This window comes from Odontesthes bonariensis, chromosome 17 (assembly GCF_027942865.1).
Source record: "Odontesthes bonariensis isolate fOdoBon6 chromosome 17, fOdoBon6.hap1, whole genome shotgun sequence".
Lineage (NCBI taxonomy): Eukaryota > Metazoa > Chordata > Actinopteri > Atheriniformes > Atherinopsidae > Odontesthes > Odontesthes bonariensis.
Window position 1 is genome coordinate 23,316,876 of NC_134522.1, and position 19,474 is coordinate 23,336,349.

Genomic DNA, 19,474 nt, shown 5'->3' on the forward strand with positions numbered 1-19,474 from the left:
TGTGAGGAGAAAGTTGACATTCTTCCACTTCCAACTTCCTCTACGGGAAATCATCATACATTTAAAGGTGGGGTATGAGATCTTGGAAAAACGGTTCCTGCAAGCTATATTTTTGATAATACACAACCTTGCTTCTCCCTTCAGCCCACCCCTCGAATCCAGGCCTTCAAAACACATGAACGAGTCACGAGTCTGTGAACGCGCAGGGGGGGGGAGGGCTGAGGGGGGCTGACGGTTGATTGGCGTGTCAGAATCCAATAGAAGTAACTCTCATCATTACTTCTATTGGTCAGACATTTACTCTTGCTACACCCTCTACAATGGACTAAAATATATATTTTTTTTCCCAAACATTCTATTTTAGTGGGTGCAATTGGGTCGTGAGGAGGTTTTCAGACAAAATGATAAAAAATGCTCCAGAAAACATCTCATACCCCACCTTTAAGTATAGCCAATTGTACGGCACAGGCTCTGTCTTTAAGTTACTCGGAAAGTCTGATTAGTCTGGTAATAACGTGTTTATAAGATTAGGATGTTATTAGAGCAGAGAGACAGTCTGGAAATGCTTTAAGCGACCTTCTTAATGGGCTTTTCAGTCTCAATTTCTGTTGTGTTTTGTCGTTCGATTAAACAAACTAAGACTAAATGGAGTTGTCCAAATTTTTGACTGATATGTCATGATTTATCTGAGGCACGTTGTGCCGTAATATACAATTGACCTTGGAGAGTTAGCATAAAATTAGTGGATGAAGAGATGAGGATTGTGCAGTGTAATGCAGCATAGATCCTGGGCTCGACTCAGTGTATGTATGTTGCAGATTTTCATTTGGCATCTGTGCACCATAATCAGCCAAGACAAGGGTTCAGAATAAACCATGCCTGAGAACTATTTACCCAGTAGAGCTACATGTGTTATAATTGCTGAAAGGTTAATTCAAGAAACAATAACAAACATTCCTCAGGTTCAGCGTAGCTCATGTGCCGATTTGCCGCTTTTGTCTGTGTGGATGAGTTGGTATTCCTGGTAACAGGCTGTATTTCCTGGGCACCATTCCCTGGCTTTCCACATAGAAAATATTGAAACACAGGCTCCCCACACATCCCAGTGTATTAAATTAGGTCTTTTGAACATCAGCTTGTCCTCGGACAGGGTTCAGATGGAGGGTGGGTGTACACATGCAGGCACTGGGTGAGGCCAGCCTGGGGTCAAGCGAGCCATGTGGTCTTACCTGCACGCCACCAAGTTACTGTGTTTCTGATCTGAATGCGAGTAGGGATACTTTAATGTCCGAGAAGGGTCGCAAGCATGTGTGTTGTGACTTTTTTTTAACTCGATTTGTACTTATGTACTCGTTTGTCAGTGTTGTTTTCCCAAAAATGTATCTCCATTGATCTTTTTGTGTGTTTGTGTGTGTGTAGTATGTGTGTGTCTGTTGTCTCTGAGTTGATCTCTGCCCTATGGCTCCCCAGACAGTCTGGTTGTAATGGCAGATGATGTCATGGCATGAATCACAAACAGTGACACACGCTCTCGTATAATAACGAGCCCAAGCTCCACCTCTATCACACACACACACACGCATGCACGCACGCCACATTACCTGCAACCTGAGCCTGATGCAGCTCCATATACACAGCCAGGAGAATAATGAATTGAATTAGAAATGTTAGCCCAGTATTAACACCATCCCGCCTCTATTCTTACCCCAAGCCTTACTGTTCTCCTTCTGCCAACGCACACAACACCTGATCACACTGTGTGTCACAGTTGCAACTTACATAAAAGGGGATGAAATAGTTACAAGATGATAAAAAGCTGCTTGCGTGTTAGTGACTTGCATCTTTTTGTTCCTTGATCAGACTGCATGTTGAGTTGCTTCACAGATATTAAACCGTGATGGCAGCTCTGCTATAAACTAAACAGCAAGAGTTTAGTTAGTTTCCATGCATCAGTGGTTCAGTGATGTAGGGCACAAACATTTTATCCTGCTGTGGTAGGATGTGTGAAGGCTTCTCTGTGGCTTGAGGCAGACCATTTGACAATGTTCTGTTTAAAGTATCTGAACACACACAATAGGATCAGTCACACTTCCAATCTGTTAAAGTAATATTTCTCATTTCATGACTTGGATTCTTATAATAGTTTTAAAAAAAAAATTTATTAAAAGGATTTCTGTAGTTTGGCTTCAACTCTTGTTGGAATGCACACGGGCTTTGGTATCACACACACATAAACAGGCAGTGTGGAGGTGGGAAAAGGTATTCGTACCCGAAATTCCCAAAACATACCTTTGCTTCCAGAAGATTAGTCAGCTGATAAAAAAATTTGACAGACTTGGATGCCCTTAAGACTAAATCATTGCTTCCATATCTGCATATGTGGAGTGCAAACCAGTTGAGGCTTTGCAGCGCAAGACTGCATTCATGCTACGATTTAGTCAACACCGTCCAGGCATGTGCATTAAAACTGTAAAGAGCAGAAAGAAGAGGAGCTCCTGTGTTGCGGTTGATGTGAAGAATACAAAAGATGTCGTCTTCCTGTCTTTTTAGAGTTGCTCTCAATGAGAAATTATATTTGTTCTGATAATGGCGAATATGCTGACAGGGCTTCTTCTCAAACAGGTTATACATGAACTCTGAGCTAGTTACACCCAGAAACTACTGTTTTTGTTTTCCTAGCTTATCCACACTTGTCACACTTGCAGTGTGTACAGACCACACAGGCACAGGACTGTCCACACAGGGGTCGCTTGCCAAGGCACATAGAGGTGGGCCCATTGTCAAATTTACATCATGTGGCACCCACAGGGATCACTGGGAAATTGAGAAAAGCATGCAGTGGCTTATATACAACTTCTATTTATTTATTTTTTTAATCTGCCAGTTTTTGCCCGGCTCTACTGTGTGTAGCATGAACCTGCTGCTTCTTCGTGTACACACGTCGATACCTCTCAGTGTATTCCTATGATCTGGTCTCCCCAGGGCTTTCACTCTTTGTGGGTAGAGAACAAGGCAAAGGGGGGGCATTGGGGCAGGGAAAGTGAGAGTGAGTGAGCGAGCGCTGGGACTTCCTGTATGCTAGCCTTTCCCTTCATAATGGAGCTGACCCATGAAACTGAACACTCTAACATGGCACAAGAGAATGCGCATGAAAGCTTACCTACGATCAAGATCAGGGCCGACTCTTGATAACGGGAGTGCCAAGGCAATATTCTCTTCAGGGGCCCAATATATAGCTCACCAGTCCATACCCCAATATTTTGTAAACACCCAAATATGATGTTTAACAAAAAGGTTTTCTGTGAGGTGAAAATATGATACAAAAAACTTGGCAAACGACATGACGAGAAAAACTAAACAAGCGGTGTTGATGTGCAATTTCTGCCTCATAAGGTGTTTTTTTGTGTTTTTTTTTCACGTCTCGTCTCTCTTTCACAATGAAAACAGATTTATATATTCGTATACATTTGCATAAATTATTTAGAGTAAACGGACAGGTCATCTAACTTTAATGAATTGAAAAGAAAGGCCCCATAACGCATGCCTTTATGACCTATGTGCATCAAAAGTGATTAATAGAGGAGCTGCAGACTCTGTCCTACTCTTTTTTTTAAAAATCTGAAATCTTTCCAAATTTACAGCAAACTGTGCTGACTCTATTTTCTTAAGTGCATTGCTGTTGATTAGGTCTGACAAAACATATCATGATGATGTTATCTTAGTTGGTCGATCTCGATTTTGATGATGACATAGGAACAGCGCAAGCTCCTCCTTCACTCCGTCAGCCTGAAGTTGCCAAAAATTCAACATTAGTAAAGTCCGACTTGCCTCTGATATTTTGAACCAAGGGCTTTTCAAATTCAGGAGTTCCTCAACTATTCTTCCACCTGAGCGTGTTTACTTTGTTTTGCTCCCTTCTGTGTCCTCTGCCAACTATATCAGACATCCACCACCTATTAGGATCAGATTGCCACGGTACTGTAAATACACTGAGCTGCAGTCATACATGTACATGATCCTGCTCTGCTTTCACTCCTTTATTTAGAAGTCCTCATCAAACAGGGCAGATGGATTCACTGAGACGAGCTCATTTGTATGAGTTTTTTCTTCTTTTCCCCAGGTGCCGTTTTAGCCCAAAGATTCGGTCAGTTCAAAGTGGATCTTAAAATGTTTGTGACGTCTCTTTCAGTTCAGTAACACTAACGAGTAGAGTGGCAACAAATTGGCTTTTCAGTGTTGAGTTATCTTCTGATGTTTAATTGTGAAATATTGACATATTTGTATGTCTTGTGCAAAATTCTGAAGTCTTCTGTTTATTATTCCTGCAAAAATAAGCAAGGAATTTGGTGGGAAATTAGCTTAAATGATCCGGAAGCACAAACACGACACTAGAAAAAAAACAAATGATTATCTCATTTCTGCTAAGACTTGTCTTTTAAAATAGATTTTACCTGGTTGGTGTGGCCGAAATTGTACGAAAACCAGCTTAGGTGTACAATGTGGAAAGAAATCTCTTGAAGGTTTTCTCAGAGTGCACAGCGTCGCTGCATCGAGGGCACTTTGGTTGCTAACCTGATTACCCTCTTGTACATGTATACTGATAAAAGGACAGTGGTCCAGTTAAAGGACCAAGTCAACTGAATCCATAGGTCATCTCAGCTGTTCATGTCACTGTACTCAGAAAACAATCAGCAAGAATCCTGATAATTTGCTATCAGCTAACCGCCTTATCTCGAAGAGCTTGGCAAAGTACAGATTTTTACACCGGACTTCCTTGGGTTCAACAGAAAGATCCACCAACTAGAGCAACACCTCAGTTTTCTACCTTTTCAGCTGTGTCATGGTTCTGTAGCTGGTGTTTTGCATTCACTTTCCACTATGTTATTATTCCAGTGACATTCACTTTTGTTTTTTATCGTTGCTTTGTCTCCCATCCTGACATTTTTCGGAGATAGATAACACTTGTTAAATGTGGGCCTCTCAGAAACGGGCCAACTATTCTGTGAATGGAGTCTGGGGAAACCCCCGTAGTTTCAGTTTGGTGACTCACAGCTCTTGGTGTCCTGTGGAATTTGGTCAAGTGCCTGTTTTAGGGTTGAAGGAATGTATCTCATAGCCTACTTCTCCTTTGATATGTATTTTTTCCAAGTAGAGTTTATACTTGCGGTTTATTTATAGCCGATAGGTCTTGTGAGTGTGCATCAAAACAGAAATGACGTACAGAAACACAAACAAGGCCAAACTGTGGTTTCAGTTTTTCCAGCTCCTCTTGCTTTAAAAGACACGTGAGCGCAGTTGGTGAATCAAAATGTGAATCTCAATCAGATCTTGGGAAATGGGTCTGTTAGAACTTTCCTTCTTCCAGAGGCATTTAGTCTGTCGTGTGCTATGACATTGATCAGGAGGATGCTTGTGGATTTGTGTGCTGTAGCTTTATCATTTGTACATTTTTAGGTTGGTTTTCTGCATTTCAAACTACATTTAATAGTAAATTTCAGTGCAAACTTTTTCTCCACTTTGTTTTGTAAATATTTAGATGCCTTCCTATGAATTATTTATTATAGCAGTTATGAAGAAGTATATGTTTTATTTTAGCATTAGCCAGGTATGGATAATCTTAGGGGAGACGGGGGGGGTTTCTCACAGATGGAATAGAAAGGATGGTATGTAGACTCAGGTGGTCATTTGAGTTGGATGTGGGGATTAATACTAAAAACACAAGCATGGCCATTGAAAAAGGCCAAGAAAAAGGTGTCATTGTTCAGCACCTGTGCTTGAATTCTTGATTTCATTAAAGTTGGGTCAACTGAGATTGATGATATCAGGTCTTATAATCAGTTTTACATACTACTTTTTCAGCTTACGTCAGCCATTTGTCTCGCTACGGATAATGAAATCCAAAGTTACACTGAGTAAGAATTTGCATGAAGACTTTTCATCCCCTTTACTGAGTCTGCCTCTGACCTCTTCTCATACGTTTGTCTCCAACATGCAGGTACAGCAGCAGGTCCACCCGAACCTGACGGCGAAGGAGGATGCCCTCCAGCACATCGAGGAGTTGATCCTGCAGCTGCTCAACATGCTGTGTGTGGCCCAGCCTCGCTCTGTACAGGACGTAGAAGTATGTCTTTTGCACTCTCCTAGTATTTCAGTTCTGAATATGAACTCAGGAGGAAAAGTTGAATCATAAATCATTACAGACCCTTTTGCTACCGCAACTGCATTTTAACACATCGAATTGTTCTGCGGTCAAGGATCTCGATGCTTCATATTTATGTCTGTCAGTATGAGAGAATAATATCCCTTCTTCCCTCTCCACAGGAGCGTGTCCAGAAAACTTTTCCCCACCCTATCGATAAGTGGGCAATCGCTGATGCCCAGGCAGCTATAGAGAAACGCAAGAGAAGGAATCCCTTACTTCTCCCCGTGGACAAGATACACCCCATGCTCAAGGTAAAGACTTCTCAACAGCCCTTCTCTCCATCCTCTGCAGCCTCCACTCTCTGATAAAGACTTCATCAATTCTTAAGAAATTTTCATCTGCTTTAGCTTTGAGTTTTGACAGCTTCATTATTGAAGTTCAGTCAGACAAACACTTTTTTGAGCTGCTTTTTGAATGCTTTTGTCGGAATTGTTTTTCTTTTGCTTCGTCTCTCACCAGGAGGTTTTGGGCTACAAAGTAGACTACCATGTTTCCCTGTACATCGTGGCAGTGCTTGAATACATATCGGCAGATATACTCAAACTGGCAGGCAACTATGTCGGCAACATTCGGCACTATGAAATCAGCCAGCAAGACATCAAGGTGTCCATGTGCGCAGACAAAGTGAGAATCCTAAATTGTCCCACAGTATGAGGAAAGTTGGACTTGCTTCTGATTGATTTAACTGATGGGATGTCCTGTTCCGTCTGTGTTTAGGTGTTGATGGACATGTTTGAACAGGATGAGGACATCGGCTTGATGTCACAGTGCACCGAGGAGCCTTCTTCTTCTGGGGAGGTTACGTATGACGACCTGGTCAGGCTTGAAATCGCAGAGGAGCGGCAGTACCTGCGAGAGCTCGACCTTATCATCAAGGTGTTCCGGCATCACTTCCTGTCTAACACCAAAATCTTTACAGCTCAGGTGAGGAATGTCTTGGAATTGAAAAGCTCCAAACATTCGGATATTCCTTGTTCCCAATTTGCATTTTTTCAGGAGAGACTTTGCTGTTAGACGTATGACTCACGCAACATGTTAATATCCAGAATCACCGACCAAAATCTCAGAGTACACAGAAGCAGTTTTCCACACATTTTCTGATTTCTGAAAAGGGTTTAACCAATGACAAATCCCACAAGTCAACACTATGGGCACCATTTAATTACTTGTCAATGATTACAGAGGCTGCATGTTAAAAAAGAAAGAAAAGAAAAAAGGAATTAACGTCCTTGGACAGTGTAACCAGGGTTGAAACCACTTACATTTACTTCCTGTCAGTATCCACAGAGTAGGAACCTTATTGCCCCAATTATCTTTACTTCACTAAAAATGAAAAAGAAAATCAGTATCCACTTTGAAACAGCTCGGAACAGCTAAATTCAACTGAAAGTGATGAATACTCTTGTGCTGAATAAGTAGCAGGGGCCAGCTTACTCCAAAGCCAGCTTATTAAGAGTCAAGTTAATAAGCCACAGTAAGATTATTGAAAGATTACAGCTGAAACTTTGTAATCCGCATCACTGAGCTAGTTGAAATGGCCGAATAGATTTTTCTGTAGTTTTGTGTCGATCAGATCAATCATGTTGTACGTGGAATGATCACAAATCATCAAACTGTCAGTATAGCCATGCCTAAAAAAAAAAGAATAAATAAAGAAGGTCAGGGCTCCAACTCCTGAAGTATGACCCAAGCACACCCGTCTCTTCCAGTAAGCAGACCCGTGAATGGACAGTCTCTCCCCAAGTCTCTCAGGAACAACCAACAAAAACGGCACGCAAATTACACCACGTGTCGTATGTCACAGAAGTATAAACTTAAAGTATCATTATAACCCTTAGAAGTCAGGTATAAAGTATAGTTAAATTAAGGAATTGAAGAGGGTGTCTGCAGATTCAGAAGAACTAGATGGAAAGTTGAGTTCCATGGGTCGCTGTGGCTTTTGCTTATTTCGGGTTGGGTAATATGTGGTATCATTTTGGTGAGGAGGATAAACCTTTGTGAGGCCCAGAGGAATGCAGAGCATGTAATTAAGTCGAAACAGGAATGACATCTGCAGCTCCTGCCAGAATAACCTCAATTATGTCTGTTGAAACACAGCATAATCTGAAATTACTCAGAGATGTCAAGAGAGTCAAATAATGACGGGGCTGAACTTCTTTTCAGACTCGAGCAGTCGGTAAGCGCCTCGTACTATTTTAGAGTTCCCATCTGCTCGACTAATTATTTCCTGAGGAAAATGGATCGCGCAGTTGTTGTTTAGATCAGATTCTCACAGTCTCTGCACTCTGTAACACATTAAGTGTGCTTAAATAACCTGGTTGTCTTTATTTACCTCAGCTTTGTTCCCATTAAGGCTCTATTGGCTCGCAAAATTAGCAATCAGCACTTCCATTCGCAATGCACTCAGTATATGTTTTTTTTTAATGCTTTCCAGAGGATTTATTTGTATTTATTTTGATACCACCCAAACGTGTACGTGATTAAAAGTGTTCAGAGCAGAAAGAGCAGATTGTTTGGTACATACACCCCCACCTCCTCCAACACTGGTGGAAATTAGCAGTCCTTGACTTAATTAAGAAACAATTTATAGCAGTGCCACAGTTATCCTTCCTATTCTAACCGACTGCCTTATTACACCAGTAATTTCATACTTAATCTGTCTGTTAAATTTATTTTGAATTAAAAAAAAAAAAAAAGTCTGAGGTAAACACTGTCCATTCAGACTTTTATTTTTGCGCGGTATGGGGAATGAATAGAACAATGAATTAGAAAAACGACATAATTGGAAAATGGAACAAAGAATGAAGAAAACATATGACTGGCAAAAGTAAAAAATTCTGAAAATGTATGAGCGCCTTTACATCACTCAAGGAATTAAGAAACTATTAACTCTGCATGAAAGAGAAGTTGAAAAAAGTGAACTGCTCTGTTCACGTCCCCAGTTCTGGGAATACGAGGGAGATTACATGACAACAGGACAGACAAATGCAGGTATGTTTACCGGACATACTGTTTAACTGAGTGTCTGTCAAGCTGTTCATGTATTGCGAACACCTACTGAATGTAGGCTGAGAAATAGAATGGGTAACAGGCATATGTATCGATATGCTAATTAGCCACGTAATTAATTTTCCACACAACTAATGGTAATGTGGAGCTCCTGTCTTGGGAGTTGCCTTGCTGCAAAGCAAGCTAGTTGGTCCTGTAATATTTAAAACTAACTGGAAATACTTCAACTTGATGTGTGGAGCCTCCATGCGAAACAGTGATTTGTGTCTGTGTGACTGGCAGAGATGGCAGAGGCTGCGCAGCTATCTGCCTCTAATTCCACACATACCAGTAATTTGTAAAACGTACAGTTGAAACCGATGAATCATCATTTCCCTCACCGGGATCATAAACCTGTATGTGCACGGCAGTCATCACATGACTTGTCATTGCAGGATGTTGAGGTGATCTTCAGTAACATCTTGGACATCCACGAGCTGACGGTGAAGCTCCTCGGACTGATCGAGGACGCGGTGGAGATGACCGCCGATGGCAGCCCTCACCCGCTGGTTGGCAGCTGCTTTGAAGATCTAGCAGAGGTACGGGGCAGAGGGAAACCTCAAAACTCACCAGTTCCACATGCAGGTGTCCCATTTATAGCGACAGTATGCAGCTTGGAAATAATGTCACTTCAATAAGTAGTTTTCCTTTTAACTACCAGCAGAATAATTCTGTGAGAATGAGCTGACAACTTAGTATGACACTTAATATAAACGCTTTGGTTAATCTATGTTGCTTTGGGGCTTTTTTGTCTTCTAGGAGCAGGCGTTTGACCCCTACGAGACCTTGTCTCAGGATATCCTCAGCAAGGATTTTCATGAGCACTTCAGCAGCCTGATGGCACGACCTACAGTTGGCCTCTACTTCCAGGTGAGCTGTTTGTACAGCGAGTATTCTCTTTAGCTTTGCTTGATTTACCCATTAACGAAGTACAGCCTTGTAAAAAGATGAATCATTTTCTTTACTGAGTTTGAATCAGATTGACTTTGCGACATTTAATGATCATTTTATGAAAACCCTCCAGACTGCTACATCCCACACTCGCGTTTCACCTGTAATTGCACACTTTGTAAAAAAAAAAAGATTTCCCAAAGAAATGGGGAATTTTTTAATTTTTTTTTATAAAATACGAAAGTGCACATTTGTGTGTTGACACCCAGCAAACAGTGTTCGAGTATTTGTTCCTGTTTTGCTTTGAAGTTAACCTTTTGTGTCGGGTGGAATTCCTCTCAATATCATTTTAGGGCATGTCATGACATATTTCAGCGTCCTGTGTACACTTTATTCACCGCTGCTGTTTTGTTTTATTTGGACATTCCTCACAAGAACAGCATTGAATTAGGCTCGGCGGGGTGCAGTTTGGCAGCCTTTGAAGATGAAATGTTTGCTGGTGTTTTCTCTGGCCGAAGACCAGCGAGGCCGACCGAAGCAGCATCAGGGCTGCAAACTCATTTACACGAACAGTGTTTACACAATGAGCCAGTTTTCTGCTCCTCTTTTCTTTTTCTTTTTTTAAAGCTTTTCAACACAAGTGTCCAGTTTTGCTCTATCATACATTTAAGCCCCCCTGTGGATCTTTTCACATTACTTGTGCTGAGTAAAGTCAAAAACAAACTGGCCGACTGTACTGCACCGTACTGTACCTAAGGTTAAGGCCTCACTCGAGAACCACCAGTCTAACCCAAGTTAGATAAACACCACTGCTGATGTCCCCTGAATACTCGCACTCTGTATTTATTTTCACATGCTCATTGTGTGTGAGAGAGGCAGAGAAAGGGCACAGGAGTTAAAAATATAGGATTATTTGTATACTATAGTCACAACACGTGATGATTTATAAAAAGCTATTCCGTTTCACAAGCCATGGCATGTTATTAGAAATGTGCTTAGGGTCTCTGTGTGGTTTATCCTTCTACGTTTATTCATTTTAGAGCTCCAGGTATTAGTCTGTTCATTGTTAGTCATCAACAGAAAATTTAAATGCAACAATGTTCAAAATCAACTGTTTTTTTTAGTTTGTTTTATGATTCCCAAATTATACCCAATGTCAGCTTTTGAATGATAAAAGAAAACGTTGTTGTTCTTTATTATAGATGAAAGTAAGGTTTTGGATTGTTGGTGAAAATTCAGCGGAACGTTTTTGCTATTTCTTAAACAAGAAATGATTGAAACTCATTCCTGTAGAAGAGCTCTCTCAATTTTCCCTTTGCGGGTGTCCACGCAGTTGTTTTGTTTTTCCCCTCCTTTAGGTTTGTTTCAGGTTAGAACAACAACTTCTACTGAATTGCTACCACTGGACCACCCTCTGGCGACGCTACGTAAAACTAGTGTATTTGCTTCAAACCAATCAATGGAAACGGGACTGGGTAACATTTCTGTTTTGGGCTCTTAAAAAGATCACTTTAGATTTGCATTGCCAGCGGCTGGAAATCCTGCCAGAGATTTAGAGCTAAAATGAAATCAGTACAAATCAGTCAGTAGACAGACTCATTTTTTAAAAAATTATATGATTCTCACAACAAAAATCCAACTTAGGAAACCTGTGGCAAAACCATAAAAATGAAGTAAATTAAGTCCCACATTTAGAGCCTTGAAACTGAAACTCTTTCAAATGATCAGGTTTCCTCCTTTGCAAGCTTATACAGAAACACTGGAATTCCCAGATGACTGAAAGGAGAAATTATTTTCAGCATTAATTCATCGGCCATGATGTGATTTTGTAAACCCAATCGCCCATGTGGCTGAACACAAAGGTGTGTGTGTGTGTGTGTGTGTGTGTGTGTGTTTGTACGTGCATTCTGATCATCAGTGGTCCCAGTGGTGGGTGATGTAATGGCAGTTCAGCATCAAGGGACTCTCCATCTCATCATCTCGGCACCCTCTTTGTACAACACAAACCGTTATGTGGACCCTTTAATCCACAGCTCCTCTCATAAACAAATATTCGTTGCAGCTTTATCTGAAGCGTGGATAAAACCTGTAGCAGTGGCATCATTAAAGCCTCTCTCCTCCTCTTCAGCTTTTGTCTCATTGTGCGCACTTCATCTTTATCCCTCCGTCATTCTTGACTCGCTGCCTCTCTCCCTCCCCCTCTTTCAGATAGATGTGTCTGTCGAGCACTCAGCCCCTGCACTCTGCTCCGTCTGGTATTGTGGGTAAATTGCATCGGCTTTTAAAAATAGAACAGGCAGCCACACTGCAGGCCATTTTTCTCTCTGGGAGAAGGGAGGGGGGCAGATGGCCCAAGGCACATTTCATGTTGAAAATAAGCCGTGAATTAAGATTGCAAAGACCGCAACGTGAATGCAAGCAGCGCCTGTACGTCTGTGAAACGGGAACGTGTTTTGCTCGGAGTCCGCGTGTGCAGCATCACTAAAGCTTTGAGTTTATGTTTGGCTTGCGGTCACAGTGATGCGTGCCGGTGTTAAAGTAGCACCTATAAAACGTGACTTTAACATCTCAAAGTAATATTTTATAATTTAACTCTAAATGTAACTACGTGTAAATGTCGTATACTGGTTTAGTGAAACCTGGATATGCTGAACTAGAGTTCCGATTGGACGCAAAATCCCATTGGGGCTCTAAAAAGCATTTCACTTTATATAGAAAAGAAATATGATGGTAGATTATGTATAGCGATGACAAACAAAGGATAATTAAAGTGAATTTATATTCTGTTTTTTCACAACCAGCAGCAGTTGTGCACTCTGTCTCTTTTAATTCATAGTGCTAATATGCATAGACAGTTTTATAAACCCTCAGGATACTGACATATCAATAACACGATCTAAACTTAGGTCATTGTTCCTGTGGTGTCTGTCAGTGTGCGTCAGGCAGCTGATGTCTATCTCTTCCATGGGCATGAGTCTTCCTCCCCTCCCATCCCCATGCTCCTTCCCTCCATGCAGACACTGTGGCCGCTGCTGTGGAGTCTGAGTACTAGCATATTGATTCTGAGTCGTCTATCAGGGGATCAGGAGATTAAAGTGGATACTATGATGCACCCCCCACCCCTGTTACGCTGCTGCTTTACTTGGTCAACTACTTTTTCCTCCCACTCGTCACCCTGCAGCTTCTTGTCTGCACCATTTTAACAATTAGAGACTAAAACATACACTTTATTTATTTTATTTTTAGGTCCTTGACATCTCTTATTAATATTTTTTTTTAATTTCAATTACAGTATTTCTAAAGTGGACTGTTTTATTGTTTTTGTCCCCAGTTATTTATGGTCCTGAGTGAATAAAGCTTTATACATCTGGCTCCTGTACGATGACAAAACACAGGCTGTAGACATGATGTAACACACAGAATTCATTTGAAAAGGAAAGCAAAAATCCAACTTTTCTTTAACATTTCATTAGAAAATCAGTTTATTGGGGGGGGGTGTACTCATTTTTACTGGCTTTTAATATTGGGAGGCTGGGACATAAAGCTCTTTCTTTCCTTACAGGTTCCATAATCCTGAACTAAATTTCATTGTGCCTGCATAGTGACAATAAAGATTCTTGATTCTAATGACATCGTAGTGGTTTATCAGTAAATGTTGTAACATTCCTTTTTTGTCTCCAGTCGATTGCAGAGGGCTTCAAAGAAGCTGTCCAGTATGTCCTCCCCCAGCTGATGATGGTCCCGGTGTACCACTGTATGCACTACTTTGAGCTGCTGCAGGTATATACTGATGTGTGGGCTGTTGTAGTCAATAACAAGAGTAGTGAAAGCTAAATATTTGGTTTTTTTGGTTTTTTTGCTGGGGGTATTCTTAGGTTTGTAAGTAATGAAAAATAGACTAAAGACATGATGTATGTGACGTAGCTCTTAGCTTCTAAATGTGCTACACTGAATAAGTCTTAGTTTGACAACATAATGTTTTCATTAGTAGTTCTTTCTGTGTCTTTTTCAAAATGTTGCAGCTGATATTAAAGTTAAAGTAGTCCTGAATTCCCACTGTACACTGTTTACCAGTAGAACCTAAACTCGGCTTTTACAATGATTAAAAACCATAGGAAATTTTTACATAGCTCATGAGATGACTCGCTTCCCTTGAGTGTTCCATTGCATTGCACTTGTGCCATGGCTAGGTGTAATACAGCCTTCATTATTAACTACACCTATGCATTTCCTGCTTTAAAAAAAAGTTCTGTTGTGTTTAAGATATGTCTTTTTTGGCACTTTTACAGCAACTTCAGGAGCACAGTGAAGAACAAGACGACAGAGAATGTCTGAAACAGGCAATTACAGCTCTGCTTAACCTTCAGTCTAGCGTGGAGCGGATCTATGCCAAGTACCAGCCTCGCCGTAAACCTGGGTACGCCCCCATTATAGCAAAACCTGATAAAAATGTTGTTAATATCAATTCTATTTCCCCTTATTGATCACTGTTTTGTGATTTCTGTGATAGGATGTTTAGCTTATTGAATGGGTTTTTATGTTTTCTAACCAAACCTCACTCTTCCCTCAGCGAGCCAATGTCCCGCCTGTACAGCAGGCAGGTTCGTAGCAAACAACTAGCCATCAAGCGCATGAACGAGATCCAGAAAAGCATCGACGGCTGGGAGGGGAAAGATATCGGTCAGTGTTGCAGTGAGTTCATCCTCGAAGGGCCGCTTTTACGAGCAGGTGCTAAACATGAGAGACATAACTTCCTGTTCGACGGCCTGATGATCAGCTGCAAGGCCAATCAGAGTTCACGGCTCCCGGGTTCAGGTAGCGGGGCGGAGTACCGCCTGAAGGAGAAGTTTGTGCTCAGGAAGATCCGCATTGTGGACCGTGAGGACTCCGCAGAGCTGCGGCACGCTTTTGAACTGATAGGCAAAGATGAAAACTGTGCCGTTTTCTGTGCACGGACAGCGGAGGAGAAAGCGGCGTGGATGGCAGCACTAGTGACTCTTCAGTACCACTCCACTTTGGATCGGATGTTGGACACGGTGCTGCAAACGGAGGAACAGGAGCATCCTCTAAGACTGCCCTCCCCGGAGGTTTACAAGTTTGCTGTGCAGGACTCTGAGGAGAATATCGTGTTTGAGGACAAGGTGCAGAGCAAAACTGGCATCCCTATCATTAAGGCTGGTACAGTGGTCAAGCTCATAGAGAGGCTCACCTACCATATGTATGCGGGTAAGCTTCTGCTGCAGCTCTGCAAGTGCAAAGAAACAATTCAGCTTTATTATGTTTGTAAACTTGTTTTATAATAACGTGTATGATCTTTTTCTAGATCCCAACTTTGTGCGCACCTTTCTTACCACATACCGATCATTCTGCACACCAAAGGAGCTTCTCATCCTGCTGATGGATAGGTAGTTTCCCAAAGCAGCTACTCACTTAGCGTACAGTATTTCTGTTGCAGCACTTCCTGTTCTTGTATTTTTAGATTGTGCACACATCTCTCAGAGATATTTATTTGTGTTGTGGGCAGCTAAATTATGTACATAATGCCATATGTTCTGAAAACACCTTTTTTTTTTTTTTTCAGGATTGAGATTCCTGAGCCAAAACCGACTGAGGAGGATCGAGAGACTCTCTGGAACGATGATCAGCAAATGGCGGCCGAGCTACAGAGGTTTAGAAAGGAATATGTGCAGCCCGTCCAACTCAGGTACAACAACCTTCCAATTGGAGCTCTTTCTTACTCAGTTGATTTAACTTTTTTAAATGGGAACGACAAGTACTAACTTTGCAAATAATAGAGGTCAAGTGAAAACAGCTTCCACACGAAATTAAATGAGATTCCAAAAGAATTGGCCCAGAAATACATTTCACTGAGTTGCATATAAAACTGGTAGTTCTAATTTGTTCTGTAAGGTGTTATTGTTGTTTGGAGACAAAAGAAAAAACATTCCAATGAAAGTGTGAATCGAGACATAAGTCTTAATGTTCATTTTTTTTATTTTTCTAATGTGTCAAACATCTCCGGTCCAGTCGCTGCTGGAACAGGGCCGTTTGCTACTTCTAGTTTTAGACTGGAAATCTACAAATGTAATTTCTCTGAAAACGTATTCCCCGAGTCTCTGAACACGAAGAAGTGTGGAAGGGTTACTCTAACTTTGCTTCTGTTATTCTCTAGCAAGGCCTTTCACGGCGCCAGAAAAGTGTGTGTGTTTCTCTCATGTTGTTGTTTGGCTATTTTACACTCACTATTTAAGGCCCGAATGTTTTGAGTGAGTCACAGAATTTCTTTTGTGTTACTGTAGAATTTCCATTCTTATAAGGTGTGTGTAAGGTAAATGAATCATGGCTAATTGTTTAAGTACCAATGAAACCTGAGAGCCTGTCGGAGTAGGATAGGGTGAAGAGCAGCCGCAGTAAAATCCCTCAAACGCAACGTGCACAAACAGTAAAAACGTGGCTGTTGAGTTGGAATACATCGCGAGGCACAAATCTGGTGGTATGATCACTCTTGTTTTGTGTAACACTAAAATCACTTTAACCCACCTGTAAATGCGTGAATCTTTGAGTGTCTGCCCTTAGGCCACAAACTTATTGAAAAAAATCAATAATCCTGAAAGGACCGCAGCATAATTTGGCCACAAAGGTTTGAGTGGTCTCGTGTTGTTGACTAAACGCTGCTATATTATCACAAAGTTCCTTTTGTTTTCTAAATGTCTACATTCTACCTGCCACATTAGTTCCAGGTCTTCTTAATTAAAGTGTGAGACGGTGGAAATATCAACAACGGCTGCCTTAACAACACAAAGTGTAAAGTGTTTATGAAAATGGTTAATTGTGCAACAAAGAAGTCCTTTTTTTGCATGTGACAATACATATAACGTGTCGATTCTTCACAGGGTTCTCAATGTTTTACGTCAGTGGGTCGAGCATCATTTCTACGACTTTGAGAACGATCAAGACCTGAGAAGTCGGTTGGAGGATTACATCACCAGCAAAATTCAACTTCGAGGTCAGTTATGGAAAGTTTTCAAGCTGTGAGACTCCAAAATAGGAAAATCCTCTGTTTTCAGAAAGACAGCCTTTATGATTGACAGTGCCCCCATCGACAAGTCAAATTGTCCGTAAAAAAAAAAGAAAAAAACAGACAACACATATCAAGATGGCAGACCCAAAACTCCAGAAAAATACCAGAAAATCCTGAATATCGCGTCAGAAAGAAGCACCTGGTTATATTCCAAAATTCTAAAAATGGCCGTCATCTAAATAAAAACAAATTCAATGTAAAAGACAGAGGTTATTCTAATTCTGATTATTGATCCTTAACTGGCATGAATGAAAACTTATCTGGTATGAAACAACCCATATGCAGTGTGGGGGATATGGAAAGAACCTTTTTAGTTACAAGGATAGTTATTCATATTAGTAGAATTTTTAATGCATTCCATATCAGGAACTTCTAACTAATGACAGTCTCAAAAGTCTGTTGCTCTGTAGGTGTCAGAGAGACAAAGTCAGACACATATGACAGAGTATTTTACTGTTTTCATAACACAGAGCTGTGGGTAACACAAAATATTTAGAGCACAAATTTAACTGTGTAGGGCTATAAATCACTTTGCTACTTGGGTCTGATGTATAAGAATGTGTCTCACATTAAGCTACATGAAATAAGAAATATCTCACTTTGGATGTGTGGACAACAGAAGTGCACACGCAGCCAAGTTAAGTGAGGGAGTGAGGTTTTAATCATATGTTTTCTCTTTAGGCAAGTCCATGAGAAAGTGGGTAGAGTCCATCAATAAGATCATCAGGAGAAAGCTGCAGACGCAGTCAAACGGCGTCAGTCACAACATCACCTTTGAGAGCTCGCCTCCTCCCATCGAGTGGCACATCTGCAAAGCGAGTCAATTGGAAATGTTTGATCTCATGACCCTTCACCCCATAGAGATCGCCCGCCAGCTGACACTTCTTGAGTCTGAGCTCTACAGGTGAGTCACAGATGAAGGCTAAGAGGCGAGAGGAGCGGGTTTACATTAACTAAGTGTAAGCTAAAACCATTTTTTTTTTTATCCACAGAGCCGTCCGACCATCGGAGCTGGTCGGCAGCGTCTGGACCAAAGAGGACAAAGAGACGAACTCGCCAAACTTGCTCCGCATGATCCGCCACACCACCAACCTCACACTGTGGTTTGAGAAGTGAGTCGATTCAACCACAGGAAAATCCGACCCTGCTTTAAGGTTTCATGGATAAATTAAACCGAACTGTGTTGGTGTGTTGCAGGTGCATTGTAGAGATGTCAAACCTGGAGGAGAGGGTGGCAGTGTTAACGCGGGTCATAGAGATTCTTCAGGTTTTCCAGGAGCTCAACAACTTCAACGGCGTGCTGGAGGTGGTCAGTGCCATCAACTCTGTCCCGGTCTATAGGTTAGACCACACCTTTGAGGTGAGTGAAAGTGGGATGCCTGTCTGAGGACAGGATTCAGGTGTCAGTTTGGGACTTTTTTGTTTAAATCCGTACTTCAGGTTTAGGGAGGTTGCTCATTTTAAACTTTTAAGTGTCTACAAAACATAAGAAACAACACTAAAAGTCTCATTTCTGACTTCACTTGGCAGCACCACTTAGGTCTAAAATCTATAGGTTTGAAAATGGGAAAAGGTCTCTGTGTGCAGAGGTGGAATGAAGTGAGCTCACCTCTCATCTCTGCTTGAGATTAATGACTCCAGCAACAGTAGCCACAGCTAGCGTCACTCCTTGATCTGAATGCTGTAGTTGAGCTGCATTGTGGGTAATGTAGACACCAGGTTTTGATGTAGAAGGTCAGCAGTATTGAGCCTGTATATTCTTTAACCTGTCACAGTAACAGGTTTACAGTAAGCACATTAATGTGTTTACATTTCAGAGGTAAATGCTAAAATTAATTGTGCTGGTGAAATAATTTGAATAAAAGCAGACAGGCTTTCCTGTAATCCTTTGAAGTGGTCTTAAGCAACAGCTCTCCAGGCTTTCTGAAGGTCTTTCAAAGTTCTTCTTTGTACATTGGCTGCTTTTTCACTCATTTCCAGTCCAGTCCTTGAACCTGACTATTTTGTTAAGCCATTCAACACTGAGCTATGACTCATTAAGGCATAAAGTAGACATCTAACTCAAGGGATAAACCAGTGTTGTGTCTGCACGTAACACACAACTTGGCAAAGAAACATTTTTAATTAGTATCTTTAGGTGCTGTGTCACTTTTGATGCGTCTACAAAAAAGCCAAAGTTAACAGTTTGACACACATGAAATAGTATTTGTGCTCCAACAAGGTGATTCCCAAAGAGCTATTAGCTGAAAACA

General features: G+C 41.2%; 1 protein-coding gene across 1 annotated transcript in view; it reads left to right on the top strand.

The window, feature by feature from the left end:
* The window catches only part of sos2 (son of sevenless homolog 2 (Drosophila)), a 32,882-nt gene that overhangs the window by 4,914 nt on the left and 8,494 nt on the right, over positions 1 to 19,474 (top strand). The window contains exons 2-16 of the mRNA XM_075488057.1: positions 5,996 to 6,121; positions 6,322 to 6,453; positions 6,662 to 6,826; positions 6,920 to 7,126; positions 9,646 to 9,789; positions 10,010 to 10,120; positions 13,823 to 13,921; positions 14,431 to 14,558; positions 14,712 to 15,367; positions 15,465 to 15,546; positions 15,723 to 15,845; positions 17,035 to 17,147; positions 17,904 to 18,126; positions 18,215 to 18,334; positions 18,420 to 18,582. Of these exons, the coding sequence (XP_075344172.1) occupies positions 5,996 to 6,121; positions 6,322 to 6,453; positions 6,662 to 6,826; positions 6,920 to 7,126; positions 9,646 to 9,789; positions 10,010 to 10,120; positions 13,823 to 13,921; positions 14,431 to 14,558; positions 14,712 to 15,367; positions 15,465 to 15,546; positions 15,723 to 15,845; positions 17,035 to 17,147; positions 17,904 to 18,126; positions 18,215 to 18,334; positions 18,420 to 18,582 (2,592 nt within the window). The remainder of the gene's footprint in view (positions 1 to 5,995; positions 6,122 to 6,321; positions 6,454 to 6,661; positions 6,827 to 6,919; positions 7,127 to 9,645; positions 9,790 to 10,009; positions 10,121 to 13,822; positions 13,922 to 14,430; positions 14,559 to 14,711; positions 15,368 to 15,464; positions 15,547 to 15,722; positions 15,846 to 17,034; positions 17,148 to 17,903; positions 18,127 to 18,214; positions 18,335 to 18,419; positions 18,583 to 19,474) is intronic.